Source organism: Odocoileus virginianus, chromosome 7 (assembly GCF_023699985.2).
Source record: "Odocoileus virginianus isolate 20LAN1187 ecotype Illinois chromosome 7, Ovbor_1.2, whole genome shotgun sequence".
Classification (NCBI taxonomy): Eukaryota; Metazoa; Chordata; class Mammalia; order Artiodactyla; family Cervidae; genus Odocoileus; species Odocoileus virginianus.
Genome location: NC_069680.1, coordinates 67,238,093 through 67,260,505, shown reverse-complemented (window position 1 = coordinate 67,260,505; position 22,413 = coordinate 67,238,093). Strand labels below are relative to the sequence as shown.

General features: G+C 48.5%; 1 protein-coding gene across 2 annotated transcripts in view; it reads left to right on the top strand.

Moving 5' to 3' along the window:
* The window catches only part of POLR3A (RNA polymerase III subunit A), a 45,709-nt gene extending 24,668 nt beyond the window's left edge, over positions 1–21,041 (top strand). For both annotated transcript variants that reach the window (XM_020879093.2, XM_070470916.1), the window contains exons 16-31: positions 599–771; positions 2,707–2,818; positions 3,837–3,955; positions 5,588–5,725; positions 7,561–7,731; positions 8,653–8,766; positions 12,350–12,436; positions 12,524–12,606; positions 13,766–13,936; positions 15,032–15,125; positions 15,319–15,411; positions 16,065–16,229; positions 16,742–16,906; positions 17,125–17,256; positions 18,462–18,594; positions 20,397–21,041. In XM_020879093.2, the coding sequence (XP_020734752.1) occupies positions 599–771; positions 2,707–2,818; positions 3,837–3,955; positions 5,588–5,725; positions 7,561–7,731; positions 8,653–8,766; positions 12,350–12,436; positions 12,524–12,606; positions 13,766–13,936; positions 15,032–15,125; positions 15,319–15,411; positions 16,065–16,229; positions 16,742–16,906; positions 17,125–17,256; positions 18,462–18,594; positions 20,397–20,545 (2,099 nt within the window). In that variant the 3' untranslated portion in view covers positions 20,546–21,041. The remainder of the gene's footprint in view (positions 1–598; positions 772–2,706; positions 2,819–3,836; positions 3,956–5,587; positions 5,726–7,560; positions 7,732–8,652; positions 8,767–12,349; positions 12,437–12,523; positions 12,607–13,765; positions 13,937–15,031; positions 15,126–15,318; positions 15,412–16,064; positions 16,230–16,741; positions 16,907–17,124; positions 17,257–18,461; positions 18,595–20,396) is intronic.
* The last annotated feature ends 1,372 nt before the right edge of the window (positions 21,042–22,413 follow it).

The following is a 22,413-nucleotide window of genomic DNA, read 5'->3' as shown; positions in this document are numbered from 1 at the left end:
TTCCACCCGGGTTTCCCCATTTGCAGCTTATACATAACCTCCAACAGAACCTGAGGATTTGTTTCTGAGACTTTCAGACTCAGTGGCCCTCCTTTCCACAGCCACTTTTCAGCATCCCCTTCCCCACCCTGTTAATCCAGTTGCCCCTCACCTGCCCACTTGCTACAGGTGTTAGGGTTAGGATTATTGATGGCAGATAGTTCTATCAAAGGTAGAGTTCACATCTGTTTCCTAGCCTCTATTTTGGAACGATTTCTGAAAAAGAGAATTGGAGCAGAGAGGTGTCTGGGATGCTGAGCCCCAGCCGTCGGGTAGCCCACTTTTTACAACTGGTTCTCAGTCTCTCTTTCCTGTTCAGTGACTGTCTGCTTTATAATATAGTTGGGACATCCCTGTACTCCATACCAGGTTGTGAGCTCTCTGAGGGGAGTTAGTGAGTCTTAGTCATCTTTGTGTAACAACCTAGGGACCGGTACAGTAAGTTTTTGTTTAACTGGCTTGCAGCAAGTTCTCTGAAGGTAAAGACTTGTTTCTGCATAACAGGTTGACTAACATCAATGGTTCTCTCTTTCGGCTCTCCCCGCTAACCCTTCTGCAGCTAACCGTGGATTCTCAATCGGGATTGGTGACGTCACACCTGGCCAAGGGCTGCTGAAGGCCAAGTATGAGTTGCTGAATGCTGGCTACAAAAAATGCGATGAGTACATCGAAGCCCTGAACACAGGCAAGCTGCAGCAGCAGCCTGGCTGCACCGCCGAGGAGACTCTGGAGGTGAGTCTGGCTCTCTGGGTCAGCTTAGCCGCCAGTGGCATTGTAGGCCCTGAAGAGAAGCGACAGAGGTGAGTGGAGAGGAAAGCTGTGTCTTTAGCCCGTCTCTGAGCTGTGCAGCTCCTGTGTGTTTTAATGATGGGAGGGCCTCCCATGAAATCTGCTCCATCCCTTCCAGCTTTCGTGTTCCAGGTAGTGAACAGCTATCTGTTCATTTGGCCACATGGGGCTGCTCTTGTTCCATCATCACACCTGGGCCCCTTCTGTCCCTAGTACTTCAGTGCTTTTGCCCTATTACCAGCATCCTGGGAGCAGACTGATACCACAGCTTTGAAAGGATGGTCTTTGAAAGAGACATAGTGAATTCATGTTTGAGAGTCACGGTCCAGTCTGTTGCATGTTCCAGTCCTGTTCCAGTCTGGAGCTAAGTTAGCTGAGAACTGGATCTGCAGGTGTCAGAGTCAGAATGGCCGGAGAGTCCTGCGTTTTCTCTGAGCAGCCTGCCTTCACAGTCTGGCTGCGCCAGGGCCCTGTCTGACTCTCTTCTGCCTGCAAGTAGCCTGGCGCTCAGAGCTTTAACTCAACTAAGTAGGGAAGAAAGGACTTTTGAAAAATAAAAAAAAAATTTCTTTAATTTTATTTGTATATCTTTTGGTTGCACTGGGTCTTGGTTGTTGTGTGTGGGCTTTCTCTAGTTGCAGTGAGCGAGGGCTGCTCTTCACTATGGTGCACTAGCTTCCCATTGCAGTGGCTTCTCTTATTGCAGAGCATGAGGCTCCAGGGCACGCAGGCTTCAGGAATTGCCGCATGTGGACTCAGTAGTTGCAGCTCCTGGGCTCGCCGGCACAGGCTCAGTAGTGGTGGCACACAGGCTTAGTTGCTCCAAGGCATGTGGGGTCTTCCCAGACCAGGGTTCAGACCCATGTCTTTCTGCATTGGCAGGCAGATTCTTTACCACTGAGCCACCAGGGAAACCCCAATAAGAAGTTTTCTGATGAACTTTGTAAAGCAAAAAGAAAGCAGAGTTGTGTGAGGTGTTCACAATTAGCTCATTCTTAATATAAGTCTTAAAAACAGAAAGAGAGAAAAATGAGGTGTTTCTCACCTAGAAGATTACTTGAGGCCTCAGGTGCACTCCTCTTTAGCAGAAGCATGATTCCTAGCTGATTGAGCATCATAGGTTGTGGGTTGAGGGATGGCAATCTAGATGAGCTCATGGACTAGAGTATTCCTGTTGAGTTGCCTAATCACATGCCCAGCTGCTGGGAATTCAAATGTGTGCTTGGCAGAGACAAATTTTACATACAGCACACTCCACTCGGTTTTAGTACGTATTACATAATGTCATATAAAGTGCAAAATGTTATACATGTGTATACACAGTATACACCAGCATGTGTATATGCAGTAATGTATATAATATATATACAGAGACACCGCTATGTAGGGTATATACACAAAGCTGCATATATTCTACCTCATTGGCCATTTAAATGTTTTTCTGAGGTTTTGTTACTAACCATTTTTTTCTTACACACTGATTACACACACTGGGACTTCCCAGGTGGCGCTAGTGGTAAAGAATCTGCCTGCCAATGCAGGAGACATAAGAGACGTGAGTTCTATCCCTGGGTCAGGAAGATCCCCTGGAGAAAGGCATGGCAACCCCCTCCAGTATTCTTGCCTGGAGAATCTCAGGGCCAGAGGAACCTGGCAAGCTACATCCATAGGGCCGCTAAGAGTAGGACACAACTGAAGTGACTTAGCACCTGGAAAATGTCAGTCTGTGGAGATAGGATATCTTGGTCTTCTAAGGTCTGAAACCTTTTATCTGCTGGAAATCTGACATCTCTCTTGAATTCTTCACATTCTCTTAAATGTCACGTTGAACATCGGTAATCACGTGGGCACTGTGCACCTCTCTCTCTCTCCCGCCAGGCTTTGATCCTGAAGGAGCTGTCTGTGATCCGTGACCACGCAGGTAGCGCCTGCCTCCGGGAGCTGGACAAGAGCAACAGTCCCCTCACCATGGCTCTGTGTGGTTCCAAAGGTGAGCGCCTCCTCTGGCTGCTGCTGTCACTGCATTCCATGCAGGCTGGCTGGTCGTGCTCTGGAAAATGTGCATCAGGACGTCAGGCCTAGAATCCCCTGGTTGTTCGTCCAGTGGTTAGGACTCAGTGCTTTCACTGCCCAGGCCCAGGTTCAACCCCTGCTCAGGGAACTAAGATCCCACAAGCTACGCAGCAACCCCCTTTCCAGCGCCCAAAAAAAAAAAAAGAGCTTCAGTCCTTTTGTTTATAAGGGTGTATCTTTTCAAGTAATGCTTAGAGAAGGAGGCGGTTATTTGCATTTTTAGAATGTCTAACTCCATTGGAGAAACTTGTTTATCATGTGTGTGGATTTCTGAGTTTGAGGGTGCTTTGAGTAAAGTCGGTCTTATTTTTTTGAAGAAAGAAAGAAGAGCCAGGGATTTTTAAAATAATACGTTTGATGCTAATTAAATATACTTAAATTTTATAGTTAGTCAGGACCTGAAAGTGTTAGGTTTCATGATGCTGCACTCAAATTCAGAACCCTGAGCTTTGCAGACTTCCTGTTTTCATGAATTTCTGACAGACTAAAGTCCAGTCTCTTTAGCCTTGCTGTCCTTCACCACATAGTCTCCCCCCTGCTCCTGGTGCAAACCCCACACTCCTGTCCTGGGTCTCTGCTTCCCACTTTCTGACCCACTTTGGAACTCCTCCCCCATGTCCTCTGTGTGGAAGTCCTAATCTTCTCCAGGAGTCCAGCTGGTTGACGCTGCCTTCTCGAATACTCCCCTGGAAGTCTCTCCTCCAGCCCCAGGGTGCTCCTCCGCCCCTGGGCTCTAGCCCTGCCTGGCCTTCCTTGTGTTACTGACCTCTCTATCCTTGCTGTTCTGGTTCTGTCCTTCACTGTCCCTAGAGCATGAACTTGTTGAGGATGGGGGCTGTACCGCGTTGTATTCCTGTTTTACCAACGGATCTGCTTGTGCTTCAGTTACTGTGATTTTGGTAAATGAATGTTCCATTTCTGACCTGCTTCCCTAGGTTCCTTCATTAACATATCACAGATGATTGCCTGTGTGGGACAGCAAGCTATCAGTGGCTCTCGAGTGCCAGATGGCTTTGAAAACAGGTCCCTGCCTCACTTTGAAAAACACTCAAAGGTAAGCAGGAGTGGATCAGATACAACTTTGAAGGCCAACCTTCAGCAGCACGAAAGAGTGACCGAAACTCTGAGGCTGCCAATTAGGCAACTCCTAGAGCTGGTATAGAGGCTGGGGACCACTCAGGGTTATTCCCTCTGCAGGAATAACTTGATTGAGTCCTGTAGAAGGAGCCTCATGAAACTCGGAGCTGTAAAACTTGGACCAGTGCCCTTTTGTATATTTTCTCTTCTAAGGAGGAGGATGTCAGTTTCCCATCCAACTTTACCTTAAGTAATCTGAATGTGTTGTTATCATTTGTGTGCATTCAATCTGTATGCTTATTTTAGGGAGCACTTACATAACAGTATAAAGATTTTTAAACAGTGAACATGTGAACCACAGTGAAACAAACCAGGAAATTCCAGGTTCTCTTTGGAATTCCTAAACTGCCTGTAAATGACTTCTGAGTTCCATTGGCCCTCTTGGTCTGGACACTAGTGTCAGCATAGTCAGATAGACAGGCCTATATTGGTGTTTTCTGAGATTCTGGGGTAGATAACTATTAAATGAACAGTTGAGGAACTTAGAGCTGATTTGGTCACTTAGTAATTCTGGATGGAGTCAACTGTTATTCACACTAAAACACAGATGCCCCAGCTCCTCCTGGCCTGAGGAGCTGTAGGACTTATGGCCAGCCCCGCCTGGGGCGATGGGACTGCTGTTCTGAAATTGACAGACACTGTATCAAGTGGCCCCAGGAACAACTTGGGCTTTCTGCCCAAGATTAGAATTTATTAGAGGTCAGGCAGCCAGCAAGTCACTGGAGTGGTACCTGACTGTGCTTATATGGCTCGGAGTCAAAGCCTGACCAATTTAAAAGAGATTCCAAGGACATCTAGTGCCAGACTTTGGGGTAGATGGTACTTGCCTAGAAGTGCCTTTGAGTATGCCAGCTGCCCCTTAAGTGAAATGGGGGCAAGAGGATTTTAGCCTATTCATCTGAATTGTCCTCCAAGGAACACAAACCTGTCCAGATCAAAGGCCATTTGGCATTTCATAGGGTGTTTTTTATATGTGGTTTTTTTTGTTTTTTTACAGTTGTTTTTTTTTTCTCTTAATATTCACCCATTTAAAGTGTAGAGTTCAGCAGCTTAGTGTATTCACAGAGTTGTGTGATCATCATCGTAATCTAAATTTTAGGATATTTTCAACAGCCCAAAAATGAATCCCCATAAACTGTAGCAGCACACAGCTATGTTTTGGAGGTGGACAGCTCCGGCCTGCAGGCAGGTGTCTTGGGGGTAGTCGTTTCCCGGGAGAAGGCCCGGGTGCCCGCTAAACTGAGACCCGTGACCACCTGCCTGCTCTAGGAGTAGCAGCCCAAGGTTCCGTGTCCCTCTCCTGAGCCATCTGGCTGCCACTGGCACGAGCACCAGCCCTGGCTGGGACCTCACTCTCCTTGTCTCTGGTAAGGATGGTTTGAACTAAGTTATTTCTTCTTTAGGAAAGGGCATAAAACATGGGAGTGCATTGGCCAGGTATTTATAGTCTAAAGGTGAGGTGTTTTCTGATTTGAATGGGTCTTGGCATTGTGGACCTTAAACTTTTTTTGTTAGATTTTTATTTATTCTTTTCCCTACCTCTCTTTAGCTCCCAGCTGCCAAAGGCTTTGTGGCTAATAGCTTTTATTCCGGTTTGACACCAACCGAGTTTTTCTTCCACACGATGGCTGGCCGGGAAGGTCTGGTTGACACAGCCGTGAAGACAGCTGAGACAGGATATATGCAGGTAACCTGAAGAAATGTAGGCCATTAGCAATGAAGCCGGACAGGTCTGCAGATCTTGACTGCTGAGTGTTTGCTTCTTTGGTACCTGACTTCTGATTTATTAAGTCTTGGCATTTAAAAGGAAAAACTGAAAGATGTAGATGTCCTAAAAATAAACAACACAAAAAAGTAAGATGTTTAAAAAACAAAAAGTTCAAAATCAGTGTCTCCTTCAAATGGTGCAGACCAGGCTAGAACCACATGTACCAAAGCCGTGCTGGAAGAGAACATGGACCAGAAGTCCCCGGGCACGTCATCTCACTGAGTCACTACTTCCTAATACACGGAGATAGGGTGACAGTACCCACCTCCTGATTACACACCGAGAGGGTCGTGCTCACTCTGCCGCCGTTTATGTAATCCATCATCAGTGTCACTCTCAGGGACGCAGAGAGCCTGTTCCACTGCCTGCAGGAGGGCTTAGGCACTTGGAGGGCTGCCTCTTTCTCCATTGTGTGTATAGTTGTAAGAGAGTAGTCTTTAGGGACAGGACTGAGCTACATGCTTTTTATGCCTGTGTTTCTGAGACTGCCACAGAGGTACATCCTAGACAGCAGAAGGGTGAAAACACATCCTACCTTGTGCTTCCATAAGACCACAAACAAAGGATCTCTCTCAGCCTCTCATTCTCATTTCTACCTTGTACTCCATAATCTACACTCTGTTTTTGCTTTTTGTTTTGCCGTTGGTTTTGGTTTTGGTGTGGTTTTTTTTTTTTTTGATGATTTTATCTGCTTACAATACATGCTGAGGTTAACACTCCAAGTTGCTAGGCCATGAATTGCTGTGGTTTGTGTCCCTTTTCTCCCCACCGTGGACTGAGAAGCACAGCCCTTGGCAAGCAGGGAAACCAGGAGTGATAAACCAGAGATGTGAATGAGTAAGCCAGAATACACAAGGTTGATGAGAGCAAAATGGACTCGAGTCAGTACCCACCTGTTTCCATAACCTCTCATCTGTCCCCTGTGTAGCATCACTGATGGTGCTTCCCTTTTAATCATCTTTTAATAGGAAGTCGCCCTTTAGCTTCAGAGTGTACTTTTGTCGGAAACCTAACAGACTGTGAAATGCTTTTAACACTCTTACCCAAATGTCTATTGACTTTATTTTTTGTCCTTTACCTTTCTGAAGTCGAGAATATGACTTTCCCAGAGCGGCTTGTTAACCTAGAACAAATTACTTCTGGCATGAGGGATTTTTGTTTTGAAGTTGCTGGAGGAAGATTTCTTTCCCTTTAACTCATTGAACCCCTTCACCCCGCTGGCTGGAGGGTTCTGCTGGTGGAAGGCTCTCCCTAAGCAGATTTGAGAAATGCCTGCTGCCTGCTGGTTCAAACACAACACCAGTCCTGTTCTCTCTTCTTACCCATCAGTCCCAGAAGAGAACCTGCACCAGATCCTCTGTAATTCATATTGAAGTCCACAGGGGTCCCAGATTAATGTGTTTAGAAATGCAAAGCAATTGCATTAATTTAAACCTTAGGGAGACAGAGAGGGAAGGCAGAGCAGCCTAGGAAAACACTGTTTGCAGAGTCCTTCGGGGGTGATGGGGTTTAAATTGCATGTATTCTAAAACACAGTGGAGTGTGGAACATATTCTAAATCCCATTGCACAGGCTAGTGAGGCACTTGTGGGGCCGTTTTTGAGGTCAGGGACTCTTTAAGGGATTTCTAATGTTTTAATGTGATTAAAAGCACTGGTAGCCTTGAAACTCAGTTGTAAATATCAACCTTCGTACACGTGACTAGTGCTCTCAAAGCACCTGAACTTTCATCTCCTCTCCTCCTCTTCATTCAGAGAAGGCTCGTCAAGTCCCTGGAAGATCTTTGCTCACAGTATGACCTGACAGTCCGCAGCTCTACGGGCGATATCATCCAGTTCATTTATGGGGGAGACGGCTTAGATCCTGCAGCCATGGAGGGGAAAGATGAGCCCTTGGAGTTTAAAAGGGTTCTGGACAACATCAAAGTAAGATTAAGCATTATATCTGTGAGCGTTTTCAAGGGTATTTCTTTAGAATGGATGTGCCTTTGGCATAGCACACAGTTAACGCTGTCATGTCTACCCAACCACCGAGATAGTGTTTGTCTTTTGTATTCACTTTGCATAATTTTCCCCAGGTATTAAGGAAAGAGAGTTTCTCAATTGCAAAGTCTAGTTATTGGTAGTAAACCAGTGCCAGTGGAAGAGGGCTTTGTCTTCTTACCAGTGTCTAGTAAAGTGTGATAGAGACCGTGTAAAAGTCATGGGTGTGGCGAAGCAGGCCTGTTTCACATACTTTTAACGGGGGATATAATTTAGAGCAAGATTTTTGAGAGGCAGCTGGACAGTGTTGATCTGAATTTAAATCTGAGTGCCCTTGAGCAATACTTAAATTTCACTTATAGGAATTTGCCCTACAGAAATGATCTAAATGTGCCAAGAATGTTCTTCCAGCATTGTTTATAGCAGATACAGGCCATCTGTGGAGGACAGGTCAAACATGGAATGGTCTGTCCACAGGGTAGGGTGCAGTGTAACCATTAAAACTCTGAGGGAAAACCCATGAGCTTGGGGGTGGAGAAGTATTTTCACACTTGATTTTTTGTTTTTTTTTTTTTCGTAACAGCAGTTTATGGTTTTAGCGCAGATCTGGGGTGGGGTGAAGGTTGGGAAGGAATGACCCAATACCCACTGAATAGCCCACAAGCCGTTACGTAAGGTGGAGTATCAGTTTATGCTGTTTTCACCTTTATATTAAAGGTAGAGTCTACAATGCGTTAAGACAAAAACATCACAGGTTGCCGAAAGCTCACTCTGGGTGAGGTTGTTTTGTCTCTTATAAACTCCTTCACTGAATACTGCCCCCTGCCCCCCTCCAAATCACACTGTTTTCTCTCGATACTCGAGGCAGTCTTCCCGTGCCGGAGCGAGCCTGCTCTCAGTAAGAACGAGCTGCTCCTGAGCGCCGAGTCCATCATGAAGAAGAACGAGTTTCTCTGCTGCCAGGACAGCTTCCTGCAGGTGAGCTCTGCGGGGGCTGCGCCCCTGACTTGGCTGTCACCAAGGAATCATTCCCCAGGTGCCGACAGTGAAGTATATAAGCTGGGGGTGCTTATGTAAGTGTTTCTTGTTAGAAGATTTAAAAGTGGCCCAGGCAGGAGGATCTCAGCAGTCCACATAAAGAATTTATCTCATGTCTTTTTTAGTTTGTCTTTTGCACAGGTGTTTCTCTGGTAGAAGACGAGTGCTCTAGTTAAGAGAACTGTTTGGGTTTTTTTTTTTTTAACCCTGTCTCTATCGACCCCTGCCACCCAGTTTTTCATCCTGTGGGCCAACTCCTCCCTCAGTGGTTTTGAAACCCAGTAATTTGTAATAATAAGAGCATTGTTTTAATACCATTTATTGTGCTTTATACAATAAATGATGCAGTAGTGTTTATTTAATACCATCATTATTTTAAATTGCTTTTTTCTTTCCACAATATGGGTTAGAAATGTAGTCATCCTTCGTTTTTCTTCCAGGGACCTGTTACTTGACATCCTCTTAGTTTTTTAGTTTGTTTTTATTTTACAGACCTTCTCCTTTTTATTGATAATCGTGGTTATGATCAAAAGCAAAGGAATACAGGAGTCAGTACATGGTTCCCTGCGTATACTGATTGGTGATTCAAATATAGGACCAAATATATCCCTTGAAGTATATAAAAAATAAAAACAGTAAGACACTTAAATAAGGATATTTTAGTTAACAGCTCGTCACTCTTTGACATGGTAAGATACAAAAGGTGAAAAAGAGACTCTTCCAGATTTTAATACATTTAAAATTAAGAGCCTGGCTAAGCTGAGTGCCTTCGTTTTGTTTGTGTTGCTTCACAAGTTTGTTTCTTTAAGTAACAAATGAGAGGTGTGATTTGGTTTTTCTCCATGACTCTATTCACTTATTTATGTTTCTGTTTCTCCTTGAAGACCTTAACTGAGACAGGCTATGAGAAATACAACGAGGTAACGTGCTTCCACGCTGTGGCTGCCGAGCAGGGGGCATGGCTGTGCTGCGCCCCAGCGGTCTGCCAGCCCCAGGCACTGCCGAGCGCTGGCCCAGTGCGGCCAGCAGGGCTTCCCCTTCCTCACTTGGCCCAGGCCCTTTCTTGCCTAGGCGTGGTTTGACAGGGGTCCCCCGACCAGCAGCGCTTGTGGGTTCAGCGAGCACTTGTTCATCCGTCCCGTCCCCATCTGTCACACACCCCGCAGATCCAGGGCCGCAGAGGTGACTGAACGTGTCCTCACCCTCCAGTCACTCAGTCTGAGCTCAGGGTTGCCGAGGGATTCCAGAATTCACCGACCAGAACAGATTCACCTGAGCTGAGAAAACGTCGTCTGGCTATAGTGTCAGAGCTGGGGAGGCAGAGAGAACTCCTGGGTGACGCTGAGCCCTAGCCCTGCCAGAAGCCGGCAGCCAGGCTCACTCACACGCTGCGAGCTGAGTGTGAGCGTTAGCTGCTGGTCAGCCGTGTGATTAACAGCCTGCCGGTTGCCGTGTTCTGAGTTCCCTTGGTCTGCATGAGTTAATCCTGCTGAGTTCTTAGTGGCTTATCTCAGTTTCCCCTTTCAAAAAGGGAGCTTTTTTCCTTTTAACCTAACTTCCAGAATATCTGCCATAACTCTTGGGTGAGGGAACTCATTCCTTTTAGCAAAGCCGCTGCCAGAAGCATGTCCACATGGGTGGCAGCTAAAAGCTGTCCCTTTGCAGCACCCAGACTGGGAAATGGTGTGAGGTGTGTGCTGACGACTTTGCAGAAAACCTCTCCCCTGAGTGTAGACTGTGCAGAAACACTTGGCTTTGTAGAGGGGCCATTCCCTTGGCCAAGCCCTGACCTTCTTCAGCCCAAATGGCCTCAGCTCTGGAATGATGGAGCCAGTGCCCTGCCGCCCCACAGGGGGAGCACACCACGCTGGACAGCAAGTGACTAAGAAGAGTTTGTGGACATAGACCGGTGGACCCCAGAAGTTCTCGTTTTTTGCTTTCAGAAAAGATAGTAACTAGAAATTGCTCACTAGTCTATGGCAGGCTAGAGAGATTTATTTTTGCAGTGTTAGGACAAAACCTGGCTAGTTAAGTCTCACGCTATCTGTAAATGCCTTATAGAATTTTATTTTTGCGAAAGTGGGCTTCTGGTCCAGTCTGCCCTTTGAAACATTTGTTTCAGACGAAACTTTAGATATTTTCAGCTGTGATATAGATTGAGTAGACACTGGGCAGGCATGCTGGTCTTCTGCTATAGTTATCCTCACTCGAGAAATAAGACCTAGTGAGGCTTTGCAGCCATCACAACAGTTGTCCACCCTTGGGCCTGCCCAGGGGTTTGTCCAGATGTGTGGATCTGACTTCAGCCAGCCGCACAAAGCAACTGGATGCCTGCACTTGGCCAGAGTGCCCCCCAACCCCCAATTTGTCCAGAATTATTGAGGGAAATCATATTTCCCTGAGGGTCGCTGAGAGAAGCAGAGTCTATCCACCCTTTCCCTTACTGTCGGAAACACCCCTGGGTGAAACCAGAGCAGCAGATGTGCTTTCTCTGAAGGATGTAACTACTAGATTGCGTGTGTCCTCGGCTCACCTGAGAGGTGCTCTAGGAGTCAACCCCATGGTGCGTGGTGTGTGCTGGCAACAGGACATGGATGTGTGTGGTCCATTAAACACACCACACCCTCTGTGAGAACTCAGAAGGAGATGCTGGCTGATCCTGGTTCTAGGAGCAACCACAAGGCTGGGTTTACTTCACAGACACATACCAAATTATAAAGCATATGGGTTTTCCCCTCAGACTGGTTACCAGAAAACTTGGGCCTGTCATTTCTAGCCATGCCCTATGGATCTTTCATACAATGTAATTCTCTTCACCTTTCTTGCTCCATTTTGTCATCATCCCAGGGCTTAGAGCTCTATTCTTAAAATATAGCAGGAGCAACAGATAGGTTGATATTTCATTTCCAGCTTTGAGGGTGATTTCCTGGAGGCCTTACAAATTTCTGACTATGTGTGGGAAGGGAGACAGGGGATCGAGGCAGAGGTGAGGGTCAGAGATAGAGGTGGGACCTGGGAGTGTTTCCTTTGAAATGAAGGCAAGCTGAAGGCATGTGCTTGAAATGTGCATAGAGTGCATATTTAAGTTGAACAGAACAACTCAGAAGAAACCCTCAAAAATTTATCAGTCTAAAGGCTTAGAAGTACAAGTGGTGCAACAGTACTTACTCTGGGCTGCATGAACGTGGGCAGCGAGGGGTTCCAGGAGAGCAGGGGAGAAGGAGGCAGGTGGAAAGGGTCATCCTATGTGCTGGGTTAGCACTGCAGATTCATAGGAAGCATCATCAGAGTAAAAAGACCTGAGAAACACTTCAATGGATGAACAGTGTGTCCAGGGTATGGGTAATGTGGTGTGTTCCTTGGAAAAACATTTCGTAATAGAACTGTATCCATGTATAGTGTCTTATTTAGCCACCACTAAAGTAGGAAGGATTCATCACATTACCAAGTTTACTAAAAAACAAATCATGTCGTGCAAATCACTGAGAAATATATATCTGATGTTTGTTGTGTAATCTTTCAGGAGATAAAAAAGTTTATCAAAGAGGTTTCTGAGAAGATCAAGAAGACCAGAGATAAATATGGCATCAACGACAATGGCACAACAGAGGTAGTGGCCCTCCCCAGTGGGTCAGGAGATGCAGAGGGTTTCCCGTGCTGCTGGCCCTGACCTTGAGCTTGGCTTTTGTTCCTCTAGCCCCGTGTGCTGTACCAGTTGGACCGGATCACCCCAACCCAAATAGAGAAGTTTCTGGAGACATGTAGGGACAAGTACATGAGGTGAGGATGCTAAATGTCTCAGGCTGCCGGGCAGTCCAGTGGGTCTCTTGCATCCTTCCTGTTTCCCTAGGAAACAGAATCCTGTGCCCACATCACTTACCAACTGCCAGCCTTGAGCAGGTTCTGTCACCTCCTCTCTAGGGGCTCCAGTGGGTAGACAGGCTGAGTGCTCCAACGTGTGGAAAGAAGCGAAAGAAATTTCCAAGCATCGTCTTTTTCATAGGGAAACTACCAATATATTTGGCAAGGGCTGGCTGCTTTGTCCACCTGCAGTACCATGTGTGAGCAGAGCTCTTAGGTCTTCTCCAGTCATCCCACGCTGACCACAAGTAGCCACACTGTGTTCACTGTCATCATTGGACCCCTCTGAGCATTACTCCTCCTCATCTGTACCTGTAACTGATCTGTGTCCATTTCTTCCTCTGTCACAAACCCAACCTGGGTCCTTGCCAATTCCTTCCTGACCCTGACGGCATACGTATTTTTTCTGTTGAAAGGAGATAATCAGAAACCTCCCCAGCAGTTTTGGGGTTTTAGTTTTTTCTTGTTGTTTTTGGCCATGGCACAAGGCTTGCAGGATTTTAGTTCTCTGACCAGAGGTTGAACCTGGCCCCAGCAGTGAAAGTACAAAGTTCTAATCACCGGAGTGCCAGGGAATTCCCTGGTTTTGTCTTTTAATTGAGGTATAGTTGACCTTTATGTAAAAGTATATAAAATGGGTATATTTAAACGGGCTTTATATAAGATAATTGCATCTCTTTTGTTTAATTGTATTATGGAGTAGGGGCTTCCCAGGTGGCTTAGTCATAAAGAATCCTCCTGCCAAGCAGGAGACTTGGGTTCAGTCCCTGGGTCAAGAAGATCCCCTCAAGAAGGAAATGGCCACCCATTCAGTATTCTTGCTTGGGAAAATTCCATGGAAAGAGGAGCCTGGCGTGCTGCAGTCCATGGGATCGCAAAGAGTCGGACACAATTTGGTCAACTAAACAAACAACAGATAGTTGACCTACAACATTATGCAAGGTTCAGATGCAAACATAGCAATTCAATATTTGTATATATTGCAAAAAGATCACCATGGTACATCTGGTTACCATCTGCCACCATACAAAGATATTGTATCATTATCAACTGTACATTTCATCCTTTCTTGTTTCAGGGCACAGATGGAGCCAGGTTCCGCGGTGGGGGCACTCTGTGCTCAGAGCATTGGCGAACCAGGCACCCAGATGACCCTGAAGACTTTCCACTTCGCGGGCGTGGCCTCCATGAACATCACCCTGGGCGTGCCCCGCATCAAAGAGATCATCAATGCCTCCAAGGCCATCAGGTGCCCTCATCCATCTCCCTCTTTTTCTCACACTCGTCTGTCATGTCCTGGAGAAACAACATTTCTCTTGTCATGAGCGGGTGTGTGATAGATGCTAGCAGACAGTACCTCAGACTCTGGAGTGACACTTGCTAGTGTTAACCCAAGACAAAATGTCCAAACTGGAGAGAGTCAAAACTGAAGCAATGGTTCTTTGTGACCACAAGTCACATGAAAGAGAGAAACCTAAAAAAATGCCTGGAAAAATTGGAACCATGTTTCATTGTAGACTTCATCCATTTGATGTTATTATTCCCAGCCTCACTGGTCCTGATGATGTGTCTGTGACTCGATTTGTGGCCATATTCTGTGACAACACTCCCCCAGCCCAAATCCCACCCCCTTGGTGATTTCATGATAGAATTTGTAGGTGACCTGAAACTAGGAAAGATAAAAATATTTTATAGCACATTGAGTGACAAAATCATGTCTTACCTATGATCTGAATGTAACTAAATACATTCATACATCAATACAGCAGTAAAGGAGAGAACGTTATACTTGGTTCTGGAACAGCACCTGTCCATGTCCAGGGTGGCATGGACAAAGTATTATCCACTGACCGCCTCCTCTAGGTCAGTCAGATCACCGAGGAGTGTGCGTTCAGGGGATGCCATCCAGGATGGCAAGGGTGGAAGCTGCTAGCTAGTAGCTGGAGGAGCCGGAGGTGTCCTGGAGGGGAGGTTGTGGGGATGGAGTGGGGTAAGCTATAAGTGACGTGATTTTGTCACTGCGTATGCCATAGTATACAAACCTGTAGTATACAAAGGGTCAGTTTACTTGGGGAACAGAGCTGAAATAACTACGTGTTAGGACCAAAGAGGAAAAGGTAGGTTTGCTTGGCCAGGGAGACTGTTCTGAAAGTCACTCACTCACCAATGGAGTGGATTGCCTCATGAGCACGGGTGTGTGCAGCCCTCAGTGAGGACTGCGCCTGACTCCAGTGAATGCTCAGTACAGTAAGCTGCAGTTGCTGTTAAGATTCCAAACGCACCCGGGCTTACCGCAGTGTGGTCTTCAAGCAGCCTCGTAATCCTTTGCCCTTCCTACCCACAGCACTCCCATCATCACAGCACAGCTGGACAAGGACGACGATGCAGATTACGCTCGTCTGGTGAAAGGGAGAATTGAGAAAACCCTCTTGGGAGAGGTAAGACGAAATCCCTCTTGATAATAAGAAAATTGAACCAGCTGTATTGCCAGGACGTGTGAGAACCACTTGTAGTGGATTTACCAATCCGTGTGTCCATGCTGCTCTGTGTCCTTAAAGGAGAGAGGGAGCCTCCTCTGCTCTGAGGGACAGGGAAGTGACTGACGGATGTTCTGATCTTTTGACACCGCAGATTTCAGAGTATATTGAAGAAGTGTTTCTTCCTGATGATTGCTTCATTCTCGTCAAGCTCTCCCTAGAACGGATCAGACTTCTGAGGCTGGAAGTGAGTCCCGTAACTACATGCGTGAAGCAAGTCATCCCCTTTCAGTCCCAAGACAGGTGCTGATGAACGAGGGCAAGAGCTATGCATAGCACAGGAAGCCCCAAAGAGGCTTCCGCTTGTTGTCTGTCCTCTGGATCTGTTGTACCTTCACATTCTGTCTACCCCTGGCCCTGGCACAGATATCACCACCTAGAGACACGCAGGAAATTAGTGGAGGTGGTGTGCAGACCACAGTGCCTATTTGCTGTGACACAGCATGCCGGCAGGTGGAAGGACCATAGTGTCAGCTGTGTCTTACCCACCTGTGGACCCCCAGCGCAGCAATGGCTGGCTCAGGATATGTGGGTTGACCTGGCTGCTTCTTATTGGCATTTATAAACGGGTAACAGTGGCAAAACGGACGTAGGAGGGGTGGGTGGTAGGATCTACTTTCTTAGTGAATAAAGCAGAGGTGTACATATAGTACATACATACATATGTATGTCTGGTATTAAAATATCACAGTACCAAAAAAGACATGATGAGGAGAAAGATTGGGGGGGAAATAATTAAAAAGGTTCCTTAGTGGGGCAGGATGCTGAAAGGCCAAGAAACACAGAAGCCACAGCCTCCAAATCCCGCCAGTCACATCCTGGGCGTGCGGCCCCTCGCAGGTGAACGCTGAGACGGTGAGGTACTCCATCTGCATGTCCAAGCTGCGCGTGAAGCCCGGCGATGTGGCCGTGCACGGGGAGGCAGTGGTGTGTGTCACCCCCCGAGAGAACAGCAAGAGCTCCATGTACTACGTGCTGCAGTTCCTGAAAGAGGACCTCCCCAAGGTGAGCCGCAGGTCGCCTCCGCAGGTCGCCTCCGCAGGTGGGCGGGCTGCCGCCTGGTGGTGCGTGAAGGGAGGGAGCACGTTCATGTCTAAGCTGCAGAGCCAGGCATCAGGGAGCGAAAGGGCTGCCGAGACTGAGGGTGGCGCCCTGTTCCTCCGTTTCTTTGCCACATCCCCGAGGAGTCAGGCAGGTTCAGGTTTCCTTCTTCACACTGCCTCACCGTTCTGCCTATTCAGCTTTTCTCTGTTCTCTCATAAAACTCGTGGTGGAAGAGGGCACGACCCCTTGAGCTTCTCTTCCCCCCGTCCCCACCCCCCAGCAGCTCAGGCAGCACACAGGCACTCCCAGCTTTGGCGTGTTCCTGGCAGTCACCTCTGAGAGACGGGGTGATCACGACCACACACCCAGGCTGTGACACCCCCAGTCCTCGCAGCCACTGTGGTTTCTGGCTGCTGGGTGTGTGGGGCCGTACCCACTGCGGGGTCTCGAGCCCTCTGTGTCTCTGAGTCCAGGTGGTGGTGCAGGGCATCCCGGAGGTGTCCCGAGCTGTCATCCACATCGATGAGCAGAGCGGGAAGGAGAAGTACAAGCTCCTGGTGGAGGGTGATAACCTGCGGGCCGTCATGGCCACCCACGGCGTGAAGGGCACCCGGACCACCTCCAACAACACGTACGAGGTACCGCTCACAGCCGAGGTTCCTACAGTCATCCCAGCTCCCTCCCAGCACATTCCTCTGACCCTGCTGTTCACTCTGGGTCTACACTGAAGACTACCCCACACTCCATCTCTGGGGAGGGATACAGGGTGCTGGGAACCTGCAGGGCAGAGGAGGATATGAGGGCAAGTTGGGGAGCCCTGGATGTGGCTGCCTCCATTCACCTCTGCCCTCCGCAGGTGGAGAAAACCCTGGGCATCGAAGCTGCCCGGACAACTATCATCAACGAGATCCAGTATACAATGGTCAACCACGGCATGAGCATCGACCGGCGGCACGTGATGCTGCTGTCCGATCTCATGACCTACAAGGTGCGTGGGGCTCGTGGCTACTATCGCAAACCTGGTGTCAGGAGCGCGAGGCTTGGAGAGCGTATGTGGTGCGTGGCTGTGATGACCACCATTACCCCAAAACCAGAGTACGATGGTCCAGCTGGTAAAATTCCAGTGTGAGAAATGCAACCTCATGGCAGGAGGCAGGGCGTGGTTTCTATCCTAAAGGAAAATTAGCCATTGCCAGAAGCCAAAGGATTCCTTGACAGCCTGAGGTTTATGTCCTGTCGAACCCATTTCTCATACTTCTGTAGCCATTTCTAGGTGAAAATCTCCCTGGGCAACTGAGTTTGGTTGGCTGGTTGGTTTTTGTTTTTGTCTCATACCAAAAATCTTCCCTCTATCAGTGCCATAAGGCATGATGCCGCCACAGACAAACTTGTACTGTATTGCAGCAAATTCAGAAACTCGGTGGGAGAAGTGACCTATTTCCTGCCACCCTGTAGTAAAAACAGTCATTTTAAAGCCTTCCTTTCCGTTTTTGTTCTGTACGCATATATCAGATTACTACAGGTAAACAGTAAAAATGAGCATGTCATTTTTACTGAACATTATAAGTATTTTCCACAGTGCTATGTAGTTTTATAAAGATACTTTTTTAATGCTGGTTCAATATTCCTTTGAATGAAAGTACCTAAATTTACTTGTTTCCCTACTTTGAGGTTTTTAAGTTATTTGAGTTTTTATTTCTTTGAGCCATAAGAAACATCTTCAGAATTTTTTTTTTTCTTTTAGGGAGGAGGGGTGCAATTTAGTTCCCCAACCAGGATTTGAACCCAGACCCTCAGCAGTGAAAGTACAGAGTCCTAATCACTAGACCACCAGAAAATTCCCTACTTCTCAGTTTTTGTTTAGTTCATTTGCATTGGCGAATAGTTGATTTACAATGTTGTATTAGTTTCTGTTGTATAGCAAACTGAGTCAGTTATACATACAAATATATCTACTCTTTAGTTTCCAGTTCTCAATTCTTTGTTGAGTGTCAGGATCTGTGCTGTCAGCACCAGTGGCCTCAGAGGGACACAGGTGGGACAGATGGTTGTCAGGGTCCTTCTCAAACCTGGACTGTGACTTGAGCAGCAGCCTGGCTGCCTCTTCATCTTTTGCCGGGGGGGGGGGGGGGGGGCAGGGGCTGCGTTCTGTACCTGGCGGAGTCCCCACTCTGGCGCTCTCCCTCGGCACAGGGTGAAGTCCTGGGCATCACCAGGTTTGGCCTGGCCAAGATGAAGGAGAGCGTGCTGATGCTGGCCTCATTTGAGAAGACGGCTGACCACCTCTTTGACGCTGCCTACTTTGGGCAGAAGGACTCTGTGTGTGGTAGGTTTGGTGCTTGCAGCAGCCTCAGCAGAGGCCTTTGTGGGTTTTCGTTGGTGTTTCGTTTTGTTTTTTACAGTTTAAACCATGGCCAGGGCTTCTCTAGAGGTGGAGAGACTGAGCAGGCAGAGCTTTGACTTGTTTAAGAATAAAGTCGCATCTCACAGAATTGGAACTAACAAAGCCTGACTGTGGCAGCCTGCATCCCCCGCATCCTTTAGAAGGCTGCTCAGTCTTCTGGGCATGTAGGTCGCCCCTGGGCATGTAGGAATTTTCTAGCCCTCAGAAGGAGAGTCAGCCACTCTGGTCCTGCCCCAGGCACTCCTGCCGTTCCTGAGCAAGGCAGCTGGCACGCTTCCACCGGCTGCCTTGTATGCCATCTCGGCACGTTGCTGAGGCCTGGGTATCAGCCCTTTCACGGTGAGAAGACCCAGGGCACTAACTCGTTATGATCTCACCCTGCGCTGGCCTGCTCTCCCCACACGGAGCCTCTCTGACGGGCCTAGGAGAGAGGGAGCCAAGGGGTGGCTGTCACAGCAGAGCGCTGCTCCCCCCGCCCCAGAGTGCCCACTCTACTCCAGCCTTTCCCGTGCCACGGCAAGGCCCTGTGGCCTGAGCTGGGAGTCTGTCTGGGGCTCAGACAGCGACGCCACACCTGGCCCCCGACGCTGCTGCTGGAGCCCTGCATCCTCGTGGCCATCTCCCCGCTCACCTCCTTGTGTGGAGTCACCGCCCAAGGTGATGGTCAGATGGGACCCAGGCAGTGTATGCCTAGTTTTTGCTTCTAAGATTAGGGTCACAGGTTGCAAATAGAGGGAAAGAGAAATTACACAGTTCTTTACTGTAACGAAGGGTGAAAGGAAAGAAAAGAAGGCAGAGATGGGGGCAGGAGAAGGGCAAGCCCCAGGCAAAAGTGAGAGCAAGCCTGTTTGCAGGACTGAGACCCAGCACCTCCACTCCCCGACAAGGACACTGGGCCCCCGTCTTGGCTGCTGCCCTGCTGCCCACACTCTCCACCTCTGACTCCGTTAGGGGCCTGGCGTGGTCATCCTGCCCCAACTTTAAAATCTCCTGGTCCTTTGCATGTTGTAACTCAGTGTCAGCCCTCACTCTGTGTTGGGTTTTAGTTTGATTGCCTCTCTGGCCCCTGATAGCACAAAGCCCAGAACATAGCAGATATACACTTGCTTATTATAGAACTAGAAGCCTCATGCAGAGCCCAACATTTAGATCTCAGAAAGCTGAAAGGGAGCTTGGAGAAAGAATCTACACTGTGGCCTAACTCCTGTCACTCCATGAGGGGCCCTGCCTTCTTAGTGTTTCTGATTCAAGCTGTGGACTCTTGAGGTTGGGGTGTTGTTAACCCTGGCCCACCCCCGACCCCTGGGCACAGAACAAATCAGTGCTGCTGTTTCCATGGGGATTGGCATCTGCTCGTTGCAGTCGCAGTTGCTTGTTCCCTGGGCCCTAAGTTAAGGACATGCTGGGTGGCAAGCATCATTTAGTGTATCTTTGCTGTTTGAGTTTAGTGCTGAAAGGTGAGGCCCACAGGATGCCTGTAGCTGAAGCACAACGGCTGCTAAGCCAGCAGCAGGGCTGTGAGTGAGCACTCCCTTCAGCCAGATGCAGGAACTCCCCCAGCCTGCCCAGGAGCACCAGGCCGTGCCTTCCGCATCCATAGATGAGTAAAGTGAGCAACCCCAGTTCAACACGTCGGGGCTGGGACTCCAAGTCAGTCTCTCTGTCCTGCTTGAAGACTTGCCCAAGTGTGGAGAAGCTCTCACCTCCTTTCTGGTTGGTTTCAGGGGTGTCTGAATGCATCATCATGGGGATCCCCATGAACATTGGAACTGGACTCTTCAAGCTGCTCCACAAGGCCAACAGGGACCCCAGCCCTCCCAGGAGGCCCCTCATCTTCGACACAAGCGAATTCCACATCCCCCTTGTCACCTAGTCCAGGGAAGAGGGGGCCGTTCCTGACCTTGGCTCCTTGTCAACTGGAAAAGGGCTGGAGGCCAGCAGCCAACCCATGAGCTTTGTGCTCCCCGGGACCGAGGCCCTGCTGCGCCCACCATGCTGGCTGTTGGAGAAGGTTCCTGGAGTCCTGGGAGCCACTCATCCCATGACCCCAACCATAGCACAGTGCTTGGTGGGGTAAACCGGGATTTTTCTGTCTGTTTGAAACCTGCTTAATCTGGAGACAACTCTGCACCTCCTGCCCACCCCACCTCCATGGACTTGTGAGGAGGCCCCAGCCAAGCATCTCTGCTCATTTCCACCTCCCCTGTCCCTCCATCCACTCACAGGGGTCCCAACCTGACCAGGAGCCAGTTCTCAGCCCTAAAGCCAGGGCACATCTCAGTTCTTCTGTTCCCCGGTCATGCTGGCCTCTCCCAATGTGACATACTAATGTAAATATTGTTCGTATTATTTATTTGTTCACTGAAGAATTTGTAGTTTTTATTGTTATTTTAGTTTTTCTTTTGAAACCCAAGAAGCTGTGGAAACCAAGAAAGCCAGCTTTGAAGCATCACTGGAAAAACTGGTTAAGCAAATGGGGCTGTCTCGGATTTGAAACTGAGTTGAAACTGTCATGAGGCCAAGCTGCTCTCAAACACCTTTTGCAGACACCCCCGCCACCCCCTTTTTGTCTTATTTCCAATGCCCATGGGGGCACGTGAGTCAAACTCATTCTTTGTGGCTTGTAGAAGCCTCTCCAGAGTTTACGGCCGGCTGAGGCGGGGACTCCCTGTGTACATGGAGATGAGAAGTGGGACTGGTCCAGACCCTCTGCACTGTCTGGGGGGCATCCATACTCTTCCTGAGGAATCCACACGTGTGCCTTGCCTCCTGTAGCCGAGGCGCACACCAGATAGGTGCAGAACCAGAGGCCTAGAAAGTGCCCCAGGAGCCTGGCATGAGAGGGCCCTCTTGGTGCAGGCAGGCACCAGCTCTCAGGGGTGAAGCGGTCACCCAGACAGGAAGGGTGGGGCCCGCACAGGGGTGGGCACCCGCTGGAGTTGACGTTCCCCAGGTGGCAGCAGCAGGTTTCTCAGAGGACATCTGTGATGATAACACACGTGGGGCTGTGAGGAGGGACCTGGCAGGGTGTCCCAGAAAGACCCGTGTTTCACTGCCTGCTTGGGCTTCTGCCAGTGACTGCGCCATCCATTGTTGATGGGGTTTCCAAGGTTTACAAGTGGGTTTTGTGAAACACCAGGAAGAAACGTACATAGCTTGTCTTCCAGAGAGCACAGGGATTTGCTCACAGAGACGGTGGTTCTTTGTGCCAAATTTGCTCCTTGGGATTGGCCTGGGGCCACAGAGAAGGATCTGTGGCGGCCACAGCTCTCCTCTAAGAACGTGTGGAGCCAGTCCTTCCCTTCCCTGCCCAGAGCCAAGCTGCTCACTCTGACTTTTCCTTCCCTCCCTGGGGGCCTTGGAAAACCTAGACTGCTTGGTCAGAAGTGAGATGATATAAAATATGGAGCTTTGACTCGGTTTTCTGGCTCCCTGCTCTTGAGAAGAAGATAAACCTCTGAAACAATAGCTGGTGCATCTCGGTGTATTAAGCTACTGGAAGACACAACAGTGCAGGCCAAAGAGATGAGCATCTATTTTTGAGTGAGAAGATGGTTTGGATGATTAAAGAGGGTGTGGTAAAAGAAAAAGGGGAGGCTCAAAGAATTCAAGCAGTATTTTATAGAATTACATTCTTTGGTCATTCCCTAGTTGAGTCCTCACCTTCTTGAGTTAATGCTGCTAAGGTACTCTGCAAAGCCCTGGGTTCTTGGGTGCGTGTTTGGAATGAGTGCTTTTTTC